This window comes from Sporothrix schenckii (genome assembly GCF_000961545.1).
Source record: "Sporothrix schenckii 1099-18 chromosome Unknown Cont48, whole genome shotgun sequence".
NCBI classification, from domain to species: Eukaryota; Fungi; Ascomycota; class Sordariomycetes; order Ophiostomatales; family Ophiostomataceae; genus Sporothrix; species Sporothrix schenckii.
This window is the reverse complement of record NW_015971149.1, coordinates 257500-274645: the sequence shown is the minus strand read 5'-3', so window position 1 is coordinate 274645 and position 17146 is coordinate 257500. Positions and strand designations below refer to the sequence as shown.

The following is a 17146-nucleotide window of genomic DNA, read 5'->3' as shown; positions in this document are numbered from 1 at the left end:
TGAGCCGTTCCTGATCCAAGAGCGAGGGTTTCCCGGCCACAGTCGGTCGTGAACGCACAAGCAAAGTAGGCAAATCTCTCTGTCGCAGGTGAAATGATGCGGTTATCGGGCAGTTGGTGGAGTTTGGTGTGGCTGTGATGGTTGCAGTTTGGGGCTAGTTGGTGTGACCCGAACATGACTCTGTTGGAGGCAGGAACGGCTGGCCGCGTGCCACCGCATACCCTACGGCTGTTGTTTCTGACCGTCGTCCATGGCTCTTTCCTTAGTTGATGGTGGTAGTGATTGTGCACTTGTTTGCGCCTTCCCCTTATTCCCCTCTCCAGTCCGCGCCGAAACGGTACTGTTGTTATCGCCAGCAAGCGGCACTCTACAGCCATGGCAGGCTCCTTTTGTCGCTTGGCTGCGGGTCTTGAGTATCGTACCCTCCTTCTTTGCCCTTCTCTCGGCGATGCTTTGAGGCGCGGTGTCCGAATGCGGTAGCTGCCGTGGATTGGTGGCACCAACGTGGGAAGTTTTCAGTTGCTCCTTCCTTTTCTGGGGAAGCAAAATGCAGCTGAATGGAAAACGGCGCGGGAAACGAAATGTTCCAAAGGAACAGCAAGAAAGAAAAAACGTGTCCATGGAGTCCATGGAGCACACGAGAGCATTAAGAATCTCACTGACCAAATCGAGTAAGGGCTGTGGAGCAATTGCCGTCCATCTCCTTCTGAGAAAGGCAGTTGCTGACCACTAGTGTGTTTTTCTACTGGGTAAGGCCGGCCCTATTGCGATTCCTCTTGTCATGTAACGTACGACACACTCGGTACTTTTCTTGCGACCTATTGCTTGGATCTGCACTAACAATGTCGATGAACCAGCGCTGTCGAAGTACGGATTACGGAAACTTTCCAGAATGTGAAGATCAGTAGTAAGTATCGACGAACTGCGCTTCCCATTTTATGTCGACTGTCCCACCTCGTCGGCCCAGCGCAGCATGGCATCCGCCATGACGCCGCCCTCAATGCCTGTGGCCAGGTCGATGACACCCTGAACATGTACCTCGTGAGGGCATACGACAACCTGGACAGTCGGCTCACCTGCCTTGGACGTCTCCCCAGCACCCATCATCTCGGCCGTGTGGACAATGTCGTCTCGGTAAATTTCGTCGCCGCCCGCCGTCAGCAGCACGCGGTCAGCGCGCAGACCCTGCCAGAACGCCCTGTCGCCTTCGTCGGGTGCTGCCCAGACTTCGCCCGACACAGGTTTCCACGCCTCGGCAGTGCGCGCCATGCTGGCTCTGCTCAGCATATCTTTGCCCTCGTTCTCGAAGTGGCTGGGCCGTGTGGGCTCGTTGCGTGTACGCGGCGACACGACCAGTGCACCACGGAGTCGCTGGGACGCGTCACCTGGCTGTCCAGGTGGTTGTCCAGGCAATGCGCGGATGCGAAGGTGCGGCTGTTGCATGTGAGCGAGAAGAGCGAGCAGCAGGTTGCCGCCGGCAGACTCGCCCGCAATGGCAATGTCGTGGAAGGCAATGCCGTCGACGGTCACGAGGTGCCGCAGTGCTGCGGCGGCCTGGGCAAGCTGGGCTGGGTAGGTCCTGGCCGGGGCTAGGCTGTACTCGAGGACGGCGAGCTGGCGGACGCCGGCGCGACGGGCAAGAGTATGGCCGGCCGCCGGGTTCGGGAGGGGTGTAATGTAAGCGCCACCATGGAAGTAGAGGAGGGTGGAGGGGGCGCCGCCGTTGCGGCCCGCATCGTCCTCGACAGTGACGACGTGGAGGGTGGCAGGGCCGTAGCCATCGGTGTCGGAGTCGGTCAGCAGCACGGACCGCAGTTGCAGCTGTTTTGCCTTGGCGTAGGCACGAACGGCGTCGCCGGTGGTGTGTCGCTGTAGATATTGTATCTCGCGCAGGCTCAGAATGGTCATGAGCGAGCCGAGGGAGGTAAAAATGTTGCGCTTAAGCGCGGTGCCATCGAGGCGGCCATTCGACCAGGACGTCAAAGTGTGGCGCAGGTACTGGTAGAAGTATGTGCCCACAGCCACAGGAAGTGATACTCCGTAGAGGTGTAGCAGCTCGCCCGTCGAGAGCGTTGGTGGTGTATGGCTGGCCATGTGTCATATGTGAGAGTGCGTCTGAAGACGAATTGAAAACGAGTTGGAATCCCGTTGCTGGCGGACGTAATGGGTCCTGAAGACAAAAAGGGTTGTTGCGACAATAAGAATCACAAGGTCTTGTCAACACTGCTAGTTGTAGCTGTAGCTAGTGAATTAAGGTGGAGACGCTCATGCCTCCACGACATACGTTGTGCACCGCACGGGACTAGGCAGCTATTTTATAGCTATTGCTCTACCCCGGCCGGTGACTTTTCCGCCCGAGGCTCTTTTTCGGAGACTAAACAGACGTTGCTGCGGAAAAACCATCCATTGCTTATTGATGCAGATCAACTTGAAACGATGGCATCTCGAACACAAGACAAGGGAAAGAATATCGCAGAAAGTTAAAAAAAGAAGAGGACAAAAGAAAAGAACAAAAGGCTAATCAGGGCACGAGAACATGATCCAAATGAGCTTAAACCAGCTCCGCCTGTTACGAACCAGGCTTTCATCTAATTTATCTATTCGGATGCCTTCTTCGCGGCTGCCTTTTCAAAGCGCTGGTACCGCTCCTCGCGCCACTTGGGTCCCCAGCGGCGCACAATCAGAACGACGGGACTCACGGCCAGCACGAGCAGGCCCATGAACAGGTAGGTGTAGCCGTAGCCCCAGGCGTCGATTATGTATTGCACGATGGCAGTGCCGATGGCGCTGAGAGCAGCACGCGTCAGGTTGAACGTCGACGAGACACGGCCAGGGTTCATTGGGTAGAGGTCGACGAGCAGCGTCGTCAGAATCGAGATGGGGCCGCTAAGGCCAGCGCCACTGAAGAAGAGGACGATGAGTGGGCCGGCAAGGCTGACGCCTTCGGCGGCGACAACCCAGCCCCAGGCAATGATCATGGCGACGGCCAACAGGGTCCAGGGCCACATGAGGTCGAGGCGGGCGCGCTCAATGGGGAAGCGGCGCATGTCGTCGCCCCGTTTGCGGTCGGGCGAGACGCCGATGCTGCGGGCGACACGCGCGTAGTTCCAGTTGAGCAGGCGGCCAACGGCGACGGCGCCGACGACGGACCCGACGGCAAAGGGAATGTAGCAGAGGCCGACCTGCAGATCGTTGAAGTTGTAGTGGCGACGGATGACGTCTTGGAGGGGCACAAGCATGGCGTAGTTGGCCATGACGAAGAGTGACATGAAGAACATGAGCAGGCCGACATCCTTTTCAAACATGATGCGCACGGCAGCAAAGATGTTGGGCACGGGGATGCGAGAGCCGCCCGACGAGCGGCGCAGCTTGGCAAGAGCGGCCTCCTGCTCGCGGCGGTGCGCGTCGGCGGCTTCGGGGTCTTCCTGCTGCAGGCGACGCAGGTGGCGTACCGTCGTGAGGGACATGTTGATGGCCGGCGGGCGCACAGAGCCATCGCCGACGACCTTGCGTGCCGACTCGGGCACAAAGGGCAGGTAAATAACTACGAAGACGCCAGCGCTGATCGTCAGGAACCAGAACGTCGACCGCCAGCCCAAGAACTGTGTCAAGATTCCGCCCAGGACGGGAGCCAGCGCGGGGGCGAACATGACGCTGGCCTGCACGGCAGTAATGTAGCCGCCCCGTTCGGCGCTGGTCGTGCAGTCGGCCATGACAGCACTGCCAATGGCAACCGTGGCACTGCTTCCTGTGCTTTGCAGCGCCCGCAGAATGAGGAGGGCTGCGTAGTTGTTCTGCAGGGCGAGGCCGATGTTGGCGCCGATGTAAATAGCAAAGGTCAGCATGTAGACAGGGCGGCGGCCGAGCTGGTCGCTGAGGTCGCCAAACACGAGCGGCGCGACGGCCTGCATGACTTGATAGAGAGTGACGCTCAAGTTGATGTCGGCAATCGAGCGGTGGTACGCCTCGGCGATGGGCGTGATCGCCGGCAGGTAAACAAATGATGAGAACGGCGAGAAGAAGGTGGCGAAGACGGTCATCAGGACCAGCAGCATCTTGGTGCCCGACGAGAAGGTCGAGTAGGCCGTGACGGGTACCTCTGGGTGCGCCGATGCCTCTCCATTGGGTGCATCTGCTGGTGCAGCCTCAGACTCGGGATCACCACCGCCTTCGATGACCTTGTCGGTGGATGCATCGAGGATGCCAACACCAGATTGTCTGCGAGCCTGCTCGGGCGAAGATTCGGCAATCTTTTCCGGGTCTGCCTGTTCGTCGATGGCCATGGTCTGCTCGTTGGGTGATATTCGTTGAGGATATAAGAGAGGGTCTGGGAAGGGAAGGGTCTCCTGGTCATCTGCTTCAAGTCGGTAGACGACGCGACGACGGGTGGCCGCTTGGCCTTATATTGGTCTCTGGCACCATGAATCCATTGACGAGTACTACGATCTGAAAGCCGCTGCTTGGCCGAGACTGGCAAAATTCACAGGAATGGTGAAGGCTTTGAGAGGAGGCCAACATACGTCAAAACACCTGGATTCGTTGTGTAGTGTGTGGGTTCGCGCCGTGGTTGTCGTTGGATGCCGGACTTAAACGGCGTTAAATTCACGGTTTTACATGCAAGTTTCGTCGAAGATCCGCCGGGTGGTAACTGCAGTGCTGTGGCCGGCCCGGAAAGCCCCTGTAAATTGCTGGACGCGCCCTAAAATCCCAAACAGGAGGCGACGTCAACACTGCCAAGCCCAAAGCTTGGGCCAAAGCTCAGTATTAGCTTCTGACTATCGGCACCGAAGCGGCCACAGCGGCCACGACGGACCCACAAGGGCGGCCAGAGCCAAATTGGCAGCAGCCTTTGTCGAAGAACGCTGTCGCTGAGTCGTGGATACGCCGTGAGGTCCCAAATGTCTCATTTGCAGTCCCACAATGTAACGCAAAGCTTGTAATCTCCTGACTCAACTCGTTTTAAACGAGCTCATATAACACGTGACATATCACATGCACCGGAATTTTTATTTGCTCCCCCACTATGACCCCTCGGGACTCAGGCGACATTCCGCGTGTTTGCGCCGCTACAGCGGAGAGCGGGGCGGGGAAAAGCACGGGGAAACCTCCAAGCTCCTCTGGCACCTTCCCCAAAAACCACTAACAGGCGCCAATTTGGTGACACCCCAACGCGCCCAACGTGGATGTCCAGACACATCCTGACGATCCAAGGTCAGACGGCGTATGAGGTTCTCAGATGGCCGGCCCACGGCCCACTCAATAATACCATTAGGCGGATTGACTGCCCTAGTCTCCGCTGCGGAGATCGAAGGGGGATGCCGGTGACTCTTGTCGGAGCTGCAGCGGAGCCAGCTTGAGAAGTGGCGCCGGTCGCGGGGTGCATCGTACCTTCCTTCCTAGGGTATAAGAGGGGAGCCTCTCTGCTCAGGGGGTAGCTCTAGTTCCCTTTTATTTCTGTCCTCTCCTCAAACGTCTTTTCAACCGTCCAACTGAAAACCCAATTGACAACGGCAAGCTGTTCTCCGCCAGCGCACCTGTTCGCCCTTCAGCACACACACACACACAGACATACATACACACAATGGCCACCAAACCTGAAGGCCTCCCCGAGATGGAGTACCGGTTCCTCGGCCGGTCTGGGCTTAAGGTGTCGGCGCTGTCGCTCGGCGGCTGGCTGACATACGGCGGCCACATTGACGAGGACGGCACGCTGGCGTGCATGAAGGCAGCGTACGACGCCGGCGTCAACTTCTTCGACTGCGCCGAGCAGTACTCGGAGGGCGACAGCGAGCGCGCCATGGGCAACGCCATCCGCAAGTACGGCTGGAAGCGCAACGACCTCGTCATCTCGACCAAGATCTACTGGGGCGAGGTCTTTGGCGACAACAAGGCCAACAACGTCGGCCTGTCCCGCAAGCACATTATCGAGGGCCTGGACCAGTCGCTCGAGCGGCTGCAGCTGGACTACGTCGATCTCGTCTACGCCCACCGCCCGGACCGCCAGACGCCCATTGAGGAGACGGTGCGCGCCTTCAACCACGTCATCAACCAGGGCAAGGCCTTTTATTGGGGCACCTCGGACTGGAACGCCGACGAGATTGCCCAGGCATGGCGCTACGCCGACAAGCTGGGCCTCATTGGCCCCGTCATGGAGCAGCCCGAGTACAACATGCTGAACCGTGAAAAGGTCGAGCGCGAGTACGCGCACTTGTACCGCGACGTCGGCCTGGGCCTGACCACCTTCTCGCCCCTGCGTCTGGGCATCCTGTCGGGCAAGTACCGCGACGGCATCCCCGAGGGCTCGCGGCTGGCGCAGACGCAGCTTGAGTTCGTGACGGGTCTGTGGAAGCGCGTCGGCAAAGAGCAGTTTGAAGGCATGGCCGCGCAGGTGCGGCAACTGGAGCCGATTGCCGAGTCACTGGGCGTGTCGCAGAGCGTGCTTGCACTGGCGTGGGTGCTGAGCAACAAGAACGTCAGCTCGGCCATCATGGGCGCCAGCAAGCCGGAGCAGGTGTTTGAGAACATCCAGGCCGTAGCCACTTACAAGAAACTGACGCCCGAGATCCTGGCGCAGATCGACACCATTCTCAACAACAAGCCGCCGGCCGTTGTAGAGCGCTTCTAAAGCATGGTGTACGATGGAAATGAATTAAATAAAAAATAGGCTGCAGTGACGGTATGATCTATATTACTGGATTACTGGATACGAAATAAGACACAAAATAAATGGAACATGTTAGGTTATATTGATGGGATTCACGACATGAAAAACGTGCATGCAACCCTGATGAGGATATCCCGGTTGTTGTCTGCGCGTCTGATGACGCAATGACAGTCTGGATTGATCTATGCTGTACGAAAGGAAAGAAGTGAGAACTTTAACGAGCAGCAAATAAAGAAAGAAACGAAAAGAGCCAGAAGTTGACGTATTCGCTTCCGATCCCCCGACATGCAATTATGCGAATTTCCTCACCAACTTTCACTCAATTGTCACCAAAATTTCAAGACTCGTCACAATCGATAAGCCTTGTGTCTGGACCTGCGTCATCGGCCCGCCGACCCCTCGCATTGGACGGCACAGCCAACTGCATAAGGGACTGTACGTTGTACACCTGCACGGACTACTGCACACGCGGTATTTAGCTCTCTGGTCTTTGCTCCGACAAGGAATGAACGGAGCTGTTCTTGGGGCTCTTAACTGCTGCCGCCGCCATCTGCTCTCTCCAGCATTTTTTCCCTCGTCGTTGTCCGCGCCATCTTTCAGGTCGTCAAATTTTCTCGTCCGCTCCTTCGTCTCCATGGCCGCACAACCACCAGAGGTGGCGTCGGCCGCAGAGCCAACGTATGCCGACGCCATCTCGTTGCTCAATTCGACGCAGACAGGGTACAAGGTGCTCGAGGCGCGGCGCAAGGCCGGCATCAAGCTCGACACAACAGACGACCCGATTGCGCAGATGAAGGCATGGCTGGGCTACATTGGGCATGCGCCAAAGGACCTTGACCGGCTCAATGTTGTGCACGTCGCCGGCACCAAGGGCAAGGGCACGACATGCGCATTTACCAACTCGATCCTGGAGCGATACCGTTCCGCATCGGCAACGTCGGCGTCGTCGGCGCCGTCGCTGCACAAGATTGGCCTCTACACATCGCCCCATCTGGTGGCCGTGCGCGAGCGCATCCGCATCAACTCGGAGCCCATCTCAGAGGCGCTGTTTACGCGCTACTTTTTCGAGGTGTGGCGCGCTTTCGAGGCCGGTGCCATGGCCAGCGGTGCCGACCCAGCCATCAAGCCGTCATACTTTCGCTTCCTGACACTGCTATCGTTCCACGTGTTTTTGCGCGAGGGCGTCGACGCCGCCATTTACGAAGTAGGCGTGGGCGGCGAGCTGGACGCGACCAATGTCTTTGTGCAGCCGGCAGCGACGGCCATCACGACGCTGGGCATCGACCACGTGGAGTCGCTGGGTGCGACCATCGACAAGATCGCCTGGCACAAGGCGGGCATCCTGAAAGAAGACTGCCCGGCCTTTACGATCCCGCAGGACCCGCTGGCGATGGCCGTGCTGCAGCAGCGGGCGGCGGAGCGCAAGGTGGCGGCGCCTGGCCTGCGCGTGCTTGAGCCGGAGCTGTACACGAAGCAGCTGGCCAATGTGCGCCTGATGCCAGCCGAGGAGTTCCAACGCAAGAACGCGGCCGTGGCCGTGTCATTAGCGGCAACGGTGCTAGGCCGGATAGGCGTGACAGGCGACGACAACGGGGATGTGGCCGGCGTGCTGACGGGCGGGCCTCTGCCGTCACAGTTTGTCGACGGCCTGGAGCAAGTCGTGTGGCGTGGGCGGTGCGAGACCAAGGTGACGGGCCGGCAGCGGTGGTACCTGGATGGGGCGCACAATCAGCAGAGCCTGGAGGTTGCGTGCCAATGGTTTCATCGGACCATCTCCGGCGAAAAGCCATCCAGAAAAACGATCAATGTCCTCATCTTCAACCAGCAGTCGACACGCGAATCGATAGAGCTTCTGCATGTGGTGCACAAGACGCTGTCCGACGTGACGTTTGGGTATGCCATCTTCTGCACGAACGTCACGTACAAGAACAACTCGTGGAAGGTGGACTTTGTCAACAACAACGTTGACCCAGCGGTACTCAAGAGCCTGTCGTTGCAGCAAGATCTGGCGGGTGAATGGAAGAAAATCAGCCCCATGACGGAAACGGTGACGGCGAAGCCAACAATCGAAGATGCCATCGACTACGTGCGCCAGATCGAGGGCGGCGACGTCGAGTTGCGCGTGCTCATCACGGGCAGCTTCCACTTGATCGGCGGTGCCTTGACGATCCTCGAGGACGGCGAAGACTTTGCCCTGGCTAACATGTCGGTGGCGAAGTAGGTGTTTTGTTGTTGAAGAAGAAGCAAGGGGATGGCAGAAAACGGACTCGCATAATACCCAGGAAGGCAAACTCTCAACAGAACCAAAAGACAAGACTTTATGATAGACATGGAGCTTTGACGAGCACAAGGATAGACTTGCAGGCACGGGGCAGCAGGCCCAACTAACGAGATTCAACTCCAGAAAATGACGAGTTATGATGATAGCTACATTCTCCCTCCACCCTCGTTGCGGTTCACTTTAGAAATCCTCCATCTTGACCACTGAATATGCCACCTCTTCGTACGGATGGGCCCTGTGATGTTAGCAGAAAATAAGGAAAGGAGAGGAAACAGGAAGCAGAGCAAAAACATGCTGCCAGGGTGCACCCACTTCTTTAGAGCCGCCACGGCCGCCCGCGCCACGTCCTCACCAACACACATCGTCTCCACGCGCGCCTCCTCGACATACTCGAGCGCGCCCACCGTGCCAATGTGCGGGTTCGCGCCGCTGCCAGGCCGGAACTGACCGAGACCGCCTTGCGTAATGGTCCAGCAGCACTCTGTATAGTTGCCCTGGCCCGGGTAGGAGCCAGCACCGGCGGCGAAGATGGCCGCTTTGCAGGCCTCGAGGTTGGCCGGTGGCACGACGAACGAGAGCTGGTACTTGATAGGGCTGGGCGAGGACGAGGCCATGGTGGAGTAGGCGTGGAGGTTGAGCCGGTGGACAAACGAGGTAGGGCAGCTGTGTAGAGTGTTGATGCGAAGACAGGCAAACATGAGATTTTGTGGCGTGGCGGGCGTTGATTTGAGGTACGTGGAATTGACGCACGATAATACGTCGCTGATGGGTTGTTCTTAGTCGCGGCCGAAAACACCAGGTGGTGGTGGTTGCTAAAAATCAATCCGCACTGTTTACTGGCGACAGCGGATTTAGTGGGTCTTATCAACACAGTTCATACACATCTACACAGTATGGACTCTTTCCCATAGTCGGGCTTCTGCCACTATTGAGGCTTTCAATGTGTGCTGCTGTTTTCGTGACATTTAGATAAGAGTACCATTCTGTATTGATATTTGCAGTTCTGAATCAGGTAAACAAAATCCGTTGTGCGTAACGATGCTGGCAAAATTATAAAAATAAAAGTAAAAGAAACCCGCGGAAGAGATCTCGCAACAAGAAAAATGCTCGCTGCTTGTCATCTTCCTCCCGATATAAACTCCATGTTGCCCTTGCAATACACCGTCCTCAGTGCTGGGGCGGTATGTAGCTATGCAATGCCTCCCAAGGTGGATGTCGACGCTTTCTGGCCGAGCCCCCTTGCGAACCCTTCGCTGACAGTGCAGAAAGAAAAAGAAAACAAGAATAAAAACATAAAGCAAAAGCCATCGCCGGAAACCCTAAACCATAACAAGGAGACACAGTCCCTAAACAATTTCCCATCGCATCTCATAATCCAAGTGTCGTTGAACTAAACAATCATGAGAGAAATATAGCTTCTCGGTGCACTATACACCGTGATAAAAATACGCCATAAAAAAGTAAAACAACACGCATAAAGCACATCAGACGTCGGCATGGCAATGCTCACCGTGCTGCCTATCTAGCTGCGTGGGCTCACCGACGTCGCCGCAGCCTCGCTCTCGACATGCGAAGAAACGGACTCCCAGAAGGCGCCGTGAGTCTCACGGTCAACAGTGCTGACGCGCGTCATTTCCTCCATCATCTCGCGTACGCGGTCGACAAACTCGGCTAGGCCGAGGCCGGTCAGCCGGTCACCTGCGGCGCTAGTCTGGCGCGTACGCTCGGCCGAAGAGATGGCGGCAAGGCGGGCAACGAGGTAGCCGCGCAGGCGGTGCAACAGCAGACGGAGCACGGGTTCCTGGGGTATCGCATCGCCGCCGCCAGCCTCGGGGCTGTTGCGTGCCACAGCTGCTTCGGCACTGGCTGCCATGGTGCGCTCGACAATCGTGCGCAGCTGTGCCTTTGTAGAAGCAGGCATAGACCGGCCGGACTCGAGGGCCGCCATCACGCCGTCGATCACGGTCGTGGAGTTGAGTGTATTGAGCGTCTTCTGCTCCTTTTGGTCCTTCGGGCCTTGCTGTTCCTGGGCAGCGTCATTCTCAGCCTTCTCCAGGACAGCCATGACGCGGAACGCCTCCGTCTTCCAGGGTAGGCGCACGTCGCGCTTGAGCAGGTTCTTGCACTGTAGGAGCACTGCACCCGCGGTCACAATGCGCCGAGTCATGGCACCCCATTTCTGTGCACGCTCATGGTCGAGGCGCAGCATCTCGGGCATCTCACGTAGCGGGATGGGGCTGAGTTGCGTGAACACGTCCACCAGCATTTGTGCGTAGAACTGGTCTGGTTTCGGCCGGGACCGCGGATGGTTAATGCCCTCCGGGTCACGCTTGGCGACTTCGGCGACCACTTTGTTGCGCGCCACCATCCATGCAGCCGCCGAGGCTGGCAGCTTGTCCCCGACCGAGATGGTGGCCGCAATCCCGGAGATATTAGTAACGTCGACATTGTTATTCCCACTGACAAGAGAGGCGAAGCGGCGTTGCTCGTACTGCGTACTAGACGCAATTAGCTCAGGTGCTGCCATTTTGATCATAAAGTTGATGTGATCGGTCAACATCAGGTCAATGAAAGCCATGAGGGCCACGAGACGGTCGACGTAGTCGCCCTCCTGGAGCTTGTTGTCAATCAGGTCCTTCACCTCTGGATCGCGGAAAGGGGCACAGAGCTGAGGAAGCAGTCCGCCAACTGCAGAAAAGAACTTCTCGTACGAGAAGCTCCCCTTTGCAAACTGCCGCTGGGCCACCTCGGTATCCAGCAGCTCACCAATGAACTGGTGCATCTTTTTGCCGGGAATGGTCAAGCGCTCCAGTTTCGACCGGATGCAGTCGGCCATTGTGAGCAGGTAGTAGAAGTGTTCTTCCTTCATTTGACCGTCGTCGGCCGACATGGTCTTGCGCATGCGCTGGACGATTGGCGCCATCCAAGCTTCCTGCTTCTTCTGGAACTGCGTCGCCGAAATTACATATTCACGGTTGAGTGTGAGCTCGTGGACCACGATCCGGTTCTCGGGAAGCGGGCTGCTCGAATATACTTCGTCCGCAGGCTCAAGGTGGAGGTCACGTAGCGTTGCTCCTGTTCTGGCCTCAGCTGATGGCTTCGTTTGGGGTAAAAGACCGGCTATTGTAGCGTCATTCACGGCGCCTGAAGCAGTGCCCCGACCCAGAGGGCCCACATTGTGCGAGAGCTGAGTGCCTGTGGCAGATGTGGCCGTTCCAGTGGCCGCAGTGCTATTGCCGTCGCTCGTGAGACCACCCATGGCCGTTTCGATCGAGGTGTCATGTGCTTCACGCGGCCGCATATAGTTGTTTGCAGAGGCAGCCGCAGCCTTTCGGTTGGCTTCCTCCTTGGCTTTGCGAGCCTTGTGTACGGCAGCAAATACCTTCTTCTTCCCCTCTTCAGCGCCAGCCAATTTCTTGATGCGTACTAGGAGCAAGACCTGGTTTTGTTGGATGCTCTGGCGGTAGGTGTCGGACACGGACGCATCGGTGCCATCTTTGACTGTCTGCCAGATGGCGTCCAGCTCCACAAACTGCATAACCATGACATCGACCAGGGCCGATGCATCGCGCGCCTTCCAGGCAATGAAAGCATCGTAGAAGCTGTCGTAGGAATCAATCAACTCACTTGCGAGAGTGGATGGGGGCGTGTAGTTATTGGCAGGTGTAAGGCGGTTCACAATGGTTTCGAAGCAAACTAGCAAATCCTTTGCTTTTCTAACAACGTCTTGTAGCTGCGGATTTGTGACGTCAGGCTCTGACGGAGAAGCTCCATTGGCGATGGCGTTGGAGTTGGTGCCTGTGCTCGTAGTCGACGAGGAAGTATTTCCGCGTGCAGCGGCACTGTTCAGGGCATAATTTATACTTTGACCACTCGTCACGGCATCTTGGCTTTCCTTGCTGCTGAGAACTTGTGTTGGATGGCCAAGAATCAGGAACGCGCTGAGAAATGCACGGACAACGACAATTTCCTTGACTGAACTTGTCTTGCCTTCTTGGATGCCACACAGGCGTAAGATTTTGCCAGTCGTCATAAGCACCTTGTCCTGAGCCAAGAGCTGGACAACTTCATCAAAGGAGGTGTTGCGTACGCTGTCGACAGCTAGCCCCAGCTGCTGGAACTCAGCAATGGCACGTCTGCGGTGGCTCCGCCGCCACCAATGCAGGATTTTGTAGGCTGCTTCGTCTGGGGTAAGGGCGGGGGCGGGCGTGTCGCGGGAGGGGCTGCTATTGCTTTCGCCAGATGCGGGTGACGCCGTCTCTTTAAGTTCGGCCACCTGGGGCATGACTTCGACCGTCTTCCGGGTGCTGGGGATGCTCTGGCCACGAGCGCGTGTGCGGCCTGCGGCGTTGTTACGACGCAGCTCCTCGCGGCGGCGCTCGGCCTCATCCAAGCGGTCCTTGATCTGCTGCCGCAAACGAAGCAGGTCTTGTTCTCGCTTCTCCTTCATAGTCTCGGCAACGGCCTTGGCACGCTTGACCTCTTCAGCACATGCCGCGGCAATCTCCTCGAGTTTCTTCTCGCGCGCCTGGGCTGCCGCCTGGGCGCGTTCTTCGCTGACAGAGATGTCTCGGACAGCAGCCTTTGCCATGGCTGCCCGCAAACGAACCTGTTCGGCATGGGCAGCGCGATCGGCAAGGCGGGCCTTGCGGTCGGCGAGAATCGACGCCCGCCGCAGATGTTGTGCAACATGCTTGCTCTGGGGTGCACCGCTTGTGGGTGAAGAAGATGTGGGGTAGCCGAAGCCATGTGAGGATCGCGAATGGTTGGATGAAATCGAGTTTCGACGTGAGGATGCGGCTGAGCTTTTACGGCGCGCCTGGGCCGAAGGTCGGTAGAAACGCGCTGCAATATGCGGCGGTGGTGTGTATATGCGCGCGGGGGGAGTATCTGGAGGAGAGGAGCTGTCGGCCATGTGATCCTCGTCGATCTCGGTCTCGTTCATGGCGAGCGGCACAAGGTCGTTGTTGGTCGGTCCGGAAACGTTGGCCGAGTCGTCCATCGTGTCTGAGAGGGTGTTCACTTGTGGATGAAGCGAGAGAGGTGCTTGGGGTTCTTGTTGCTTGCCCATAGCAAGGACAGTTTGGCCAAGTGGTTGTGTACTCATGCAAGGTGCGCCGCGTTTGTGTTTGTTGCGTCTGAGGTGTGTCGATACGATACAGGTGACACGAATGGATCAGGTGGGACGTGCGAGAGGGGGCTTGTCGTGATCGCGTAAGCTGGCAACGATAACGGTCTAGGGCCGAGGTCTATGTTCTACTAGATAGAAAGGAAACCGGCAGAATCGTTAAAACAGAGAATGTATTCGAAAGCCGCTGCTTTTGTTGACGAGGCAAAAACTTGTGACAAGGTGCCCATCAACCCGAAAGACGATAAGATAACAAAAACGGTGATCGCTGAAAAAGCAAGGCTGATCGTTACTGTTGTTGGCGTGGTAAGCGTAGGCTTCGGGAAGGTGACGTCGGGACGGTAGAGATGTCGAGGGGGACGTGGTAGTCGATATGAAAAGTATAAAAGGTTGTAAAGAAGGAAAGAAAGAAAAGAACGAGTAAAATGGTAGCGTGCACACGGAAGCCACGCGAATGACGGGGAAGGAACCGGCGAGAATGCCAAAGAATCAACAAAGGCTGAGTCAAGCTGAGAAAAAGCCCAGACCAAGTACTCCAGCTCTAGAACGCACACCGAGCAAAGGACGCCCAGGGTAATACTCCGTGCTCAAACAGATGCAAAACAAGTGCGGAGAGTGGCGATGCCAGACCTGGTAGGGGGGATGGAATGGGAGTCAGAGAGACACGAGGTGGAAAATGAGGGTATTGATAAGACACGAGAAGGCCGAAGATCTTTGTTGTTGGCCTGAGATGTGGGAGGGGAGGGAGGGAATAGGAAGAAGATGAGAAAGAAGACGAGAAAGAAAAGAGAAGGAAAGAAAACAAAGCGATCGGATAACACACTCGAATGGGCCAGGGAAACAACAGGATGGGTGCGGCAAGGCGCGATGACGAGAATGACGGCCGTATGGCGCGGCTCGCCCAGTGGTTTCGATGTCATCAAAGCCTGCAGGCTGGCCAGAGGAATCGAAGATTGACAAAAGGAAAAAGAAAAGACGAGCGGGGAGAAGAAAATGGCGGCAGAATGACAACAGCGGCGGGCAGTGCTACAGTGAGAAGTGGCAGGAGCGGAGAAGGGCGGTCGAGGGAAAGCCCGCCAGAAGGGGAAAGAAGGCTGGGGAAGTGCGGGCAAATGGTTGTCATTGGCTGGATGCTGGATTTGGGGGCAAGTGGGCCTCCACCTTCCACTGTTTTGCATTTGTGAGCAACTGCCTCAGCACTGCCAAAAGTAAACAAGGGGGTATTAATTGCATTTAGTTTTAGGCAGAAAATAAATTCAAAACTGGACCACCAGCGTGTCTTGCTTACGAAAACGGGGGATTGGAATAACGGGTCAAATGGAAACCACAGCGGATTGTTTCAACTGAAGCTCCGCTGGCGCCGATGACTTGAGTGAGCTCGAGTCTTCGTTTGGCTGCCCCAGCTGATAACACCCGCAGAAGCATGCAGACGCTGCATATTGTCTAGAGCATACAACACACATATCACTGTTGATGTCCTCGCTGGCCGCGATTCGACCGGACATTGCTATATGGTTGGTGCTGCTCTAGTGGCAGGGAAGCGACATAAGGAAGACGAAGATGTCCGTAACTTGTTTGACCCACGCAGTACTTACGTTGGCAAACATCATTAAGAAAAGTTTTGATTTGTGAGATTTGACGACAATAATGAATGCTAATGATGTGCAGCTGTAGGGGTCTACGACAGAAGGATAGGCAGGACTTTCACAATTACTCGTTCAAAACAAACCAAAGCCAAACCTTCACGTACTCCAACCTCCAAAGAAACGCCCGCTCCCAATTGTCGTTACATATCGTTGAATGAAAATGGCAGTGACAGCAACATAAAGGAAATAATGCAAAGGAAGGCACAAACACTGGCTACGCCCCGCCGGACATGTCCGTGTAGCAGGACACTTGCTGCGCGCTCGCGTGGCTGGACTCGCTGCCTGGGGGCACGGCCGGCAGATCCGCGCAGACAAGCACCAACCGAATCGGCACACAGTTGTCAGGCACAACCGGCGCCTCACCCAGTGACGAGGTATCGCTGTCGTACAGGTACTCCAGCGTAAGGCCAGTCTCCAGGCTGTAGTAGGGAATGGTGCGATTGCAGGCCATGAACGTGCCGCTGCCCTGCATGTTGAGGAGATACAGAGCACCGTATGGCGTACCCGTGTCTGCAAGTGCCACGGGTGTAGCGTCGCCGCTGCCGGCGAAGAACGAGACACCGTGCTCGTGGGGGTACTCGGGCACGATAAAGTCGGAGGGTGATTGCACGGTGAGACCAAAGGAGACAGGCGGGTTTGCGGTGCTGTTGGCTGGCGTCTCGGCAGAGAAAGAGTCGGTCAAGAGAATCGAGGACGAACTCTGGGCCGGACGGTCATAGTAAAAGACTCGGCCGGGGTTCTGGGCGTCTGGCTTGTGAAGCATTGGGACGCGGTAGTTGGACCCGGCGTGGTAGGCTTGCAGGGCCATGTTCTGGACATCCTGTGCAAGTGCATTGAAGGGATCGGTGACGTCGGCAACCAGACGAACGCCAGTAGACGTGGATGTTGACACTGGTGCGTCTGCTGCGTTGAAAGCCCTCGTGGTGGATGTGGGCGTGAAAACAATCGGCGATGCCGAGACCGGATATGAGGCAGCAATGGCCAAAAGGAGACTGACGTCGGTGAGCATGATGGGCAGACGCAGCGCGGTTGAAGAGATGGATGCTGATAACTCGCGTAGATTCTGAGTTGATATTGCCCGAAAACGGGTAGGTCACTTATATTTGTAGAATGGCGAGGTTGGTGATGTAATGTAAGCAATGTCTCGAACTGTGACGTCACCGGTCGTATGCGGTGGTGAATTCAGAAGAGGGACAGAGAACGAGATGTTATAAAATGCCGAGATACTCCATGAATTTAACGAATTGCGAAGATGGTATGGGAAAAAAACTTATGAAAAGAGAGAGCTACCGAGGTGAGAAGACGCATAGTTTCCTTTAAAAGGCCTTAGACTTCATGGTGACCGTGATTATGGATAGTGTCCGGAGTAAACACAACGACTTGCACAGGTCAGCTGTAGACTTGACGGGAATTTTGCCGTTTGGTGG

The 17146-nt window shown here is 56.6% G+C and overlaps 7 protein-coding genes across 7 annotated transcripts; 2 read left to right on the top strand and 5 right to left on the bottom strand.

Annotated features, from left to right (window-relative positions):
- Positions 1 to 936: 936 nt before the first annotated feature.
- Positions 937 to 2094, bottom strand: SPSK_01189 (uncharacterized protein; the record flags this gene model as incomplete). The annotated part of the gene is made up of 1 exon (XM_016728120.1): positions 937 to 2094. The coding sequence occupies one exon, from the start codon at positions 2092 to 2094 to the stop codon at positions 937 to 939; it is 1158 nt and encodes a 385-aa protein (XP_016583920.1).
- A 503-nt stretch (positions 2095 to 2597) lies between these two features.
- Positions 2598 to 4283, bottom strand: SPSK_01112 (MFS transporter; the record flags this gene model as incomplete). The annotated part of the gene is made up of 1 exon (XM_016728043.1): positions 2598 to 4283. One exon carries the CDS (start codon positions 4281 to 4283, stop codon positions 2598 to 2600), a length of 1686 nt encoding a protein of 561 aa, XP_016583919.1.
- A 1298-nt stretch (positions 4284 to 5581) lies between these two features.
- On the top strand, positions 5582 to 6625 carry SPSK_01213 (uncharacterized protein; the record flags this gene model as incomplete). The annotated part of the gene is made up of 1 exon (XM_016728144.1): positions 5582 to 6625. The coding sequence occupies one exon, from the start codon at positions 5582 to 5584 to the stop codon at positions 6623 to 6625; it is 1044 nt and encodes a 347-aa protein (XP_016583918.1).
- A 673-nt stretch (positions 6626 to 7298) lies between these two features.
- Positions 7299 to 8885, top strand: SPSK_01120 (folylpolyglutamate synthase; the record flags this gene model as incomplete). Its single annotated transcript, XM_016728051.1, has 1 exon — positions 7299 to 8885. The coding sequence occupies one exon, from the start codon at positions 7299 to 7301 to the stop codon at positions 8883 to 8885; it is 1587 nt and encodes a 528-aa protein (XP_016583917.1).
- A 240-nt stretch (positions 8886 to 9125) lies between these two features.
- On the bottom strand, positions 9126 to 9559 carry SPSK_01293 (structural toxin protein RtxA; the record flags this gene model as incomplete). The annotated part of the gene is made up of 2 exons (XM_016728223.1): positions 9126 to 9180; positions 9237 to 9559. 2 exons carry the CDS (start codon positions 9557 to 9559, stop codon positions 9126 to 9128), a joined length of 378 nt encoding a protein of 125 aa, XP_016583916.1.
- Positions 9560 to 10467: 908 nt separating this feature from the next.
- SPSK_00993 (uncharacterized protein) lies at positions 10468 to 13947 on the bottom strand (the record flags this gene model as incomplete). Its single annotated transcript, XM_016727925.1, has 1 exon — positions 10468 to 13947. One exon carries the CDS (start codon positions 13945 to 13947, stop codon positions 10468 to 10470), a length of 3480 nt encoding a protein of 1159 aa, XP_016583915.1.
- A 1986-nt stretch (positions 13948 to 15933) lies between these two features.
- Positions 15934 to 16728, bottom strand: SPSK_01249 (uncharacterized protein; the record flags this gene model as incomplete). The annotated part of the gene is made up of 1 exon (XM_016728180.1): positions 15934 to 16728. One exon carries the CDS (start codon positions 16726 to 16728, stop codon positions 15934 to 15936), a length of 795 nt encoding a protein of 264 aa, XP_016583914.1.
- Positions 16729 to 17146: the final 418 nt, after the last annotated feature.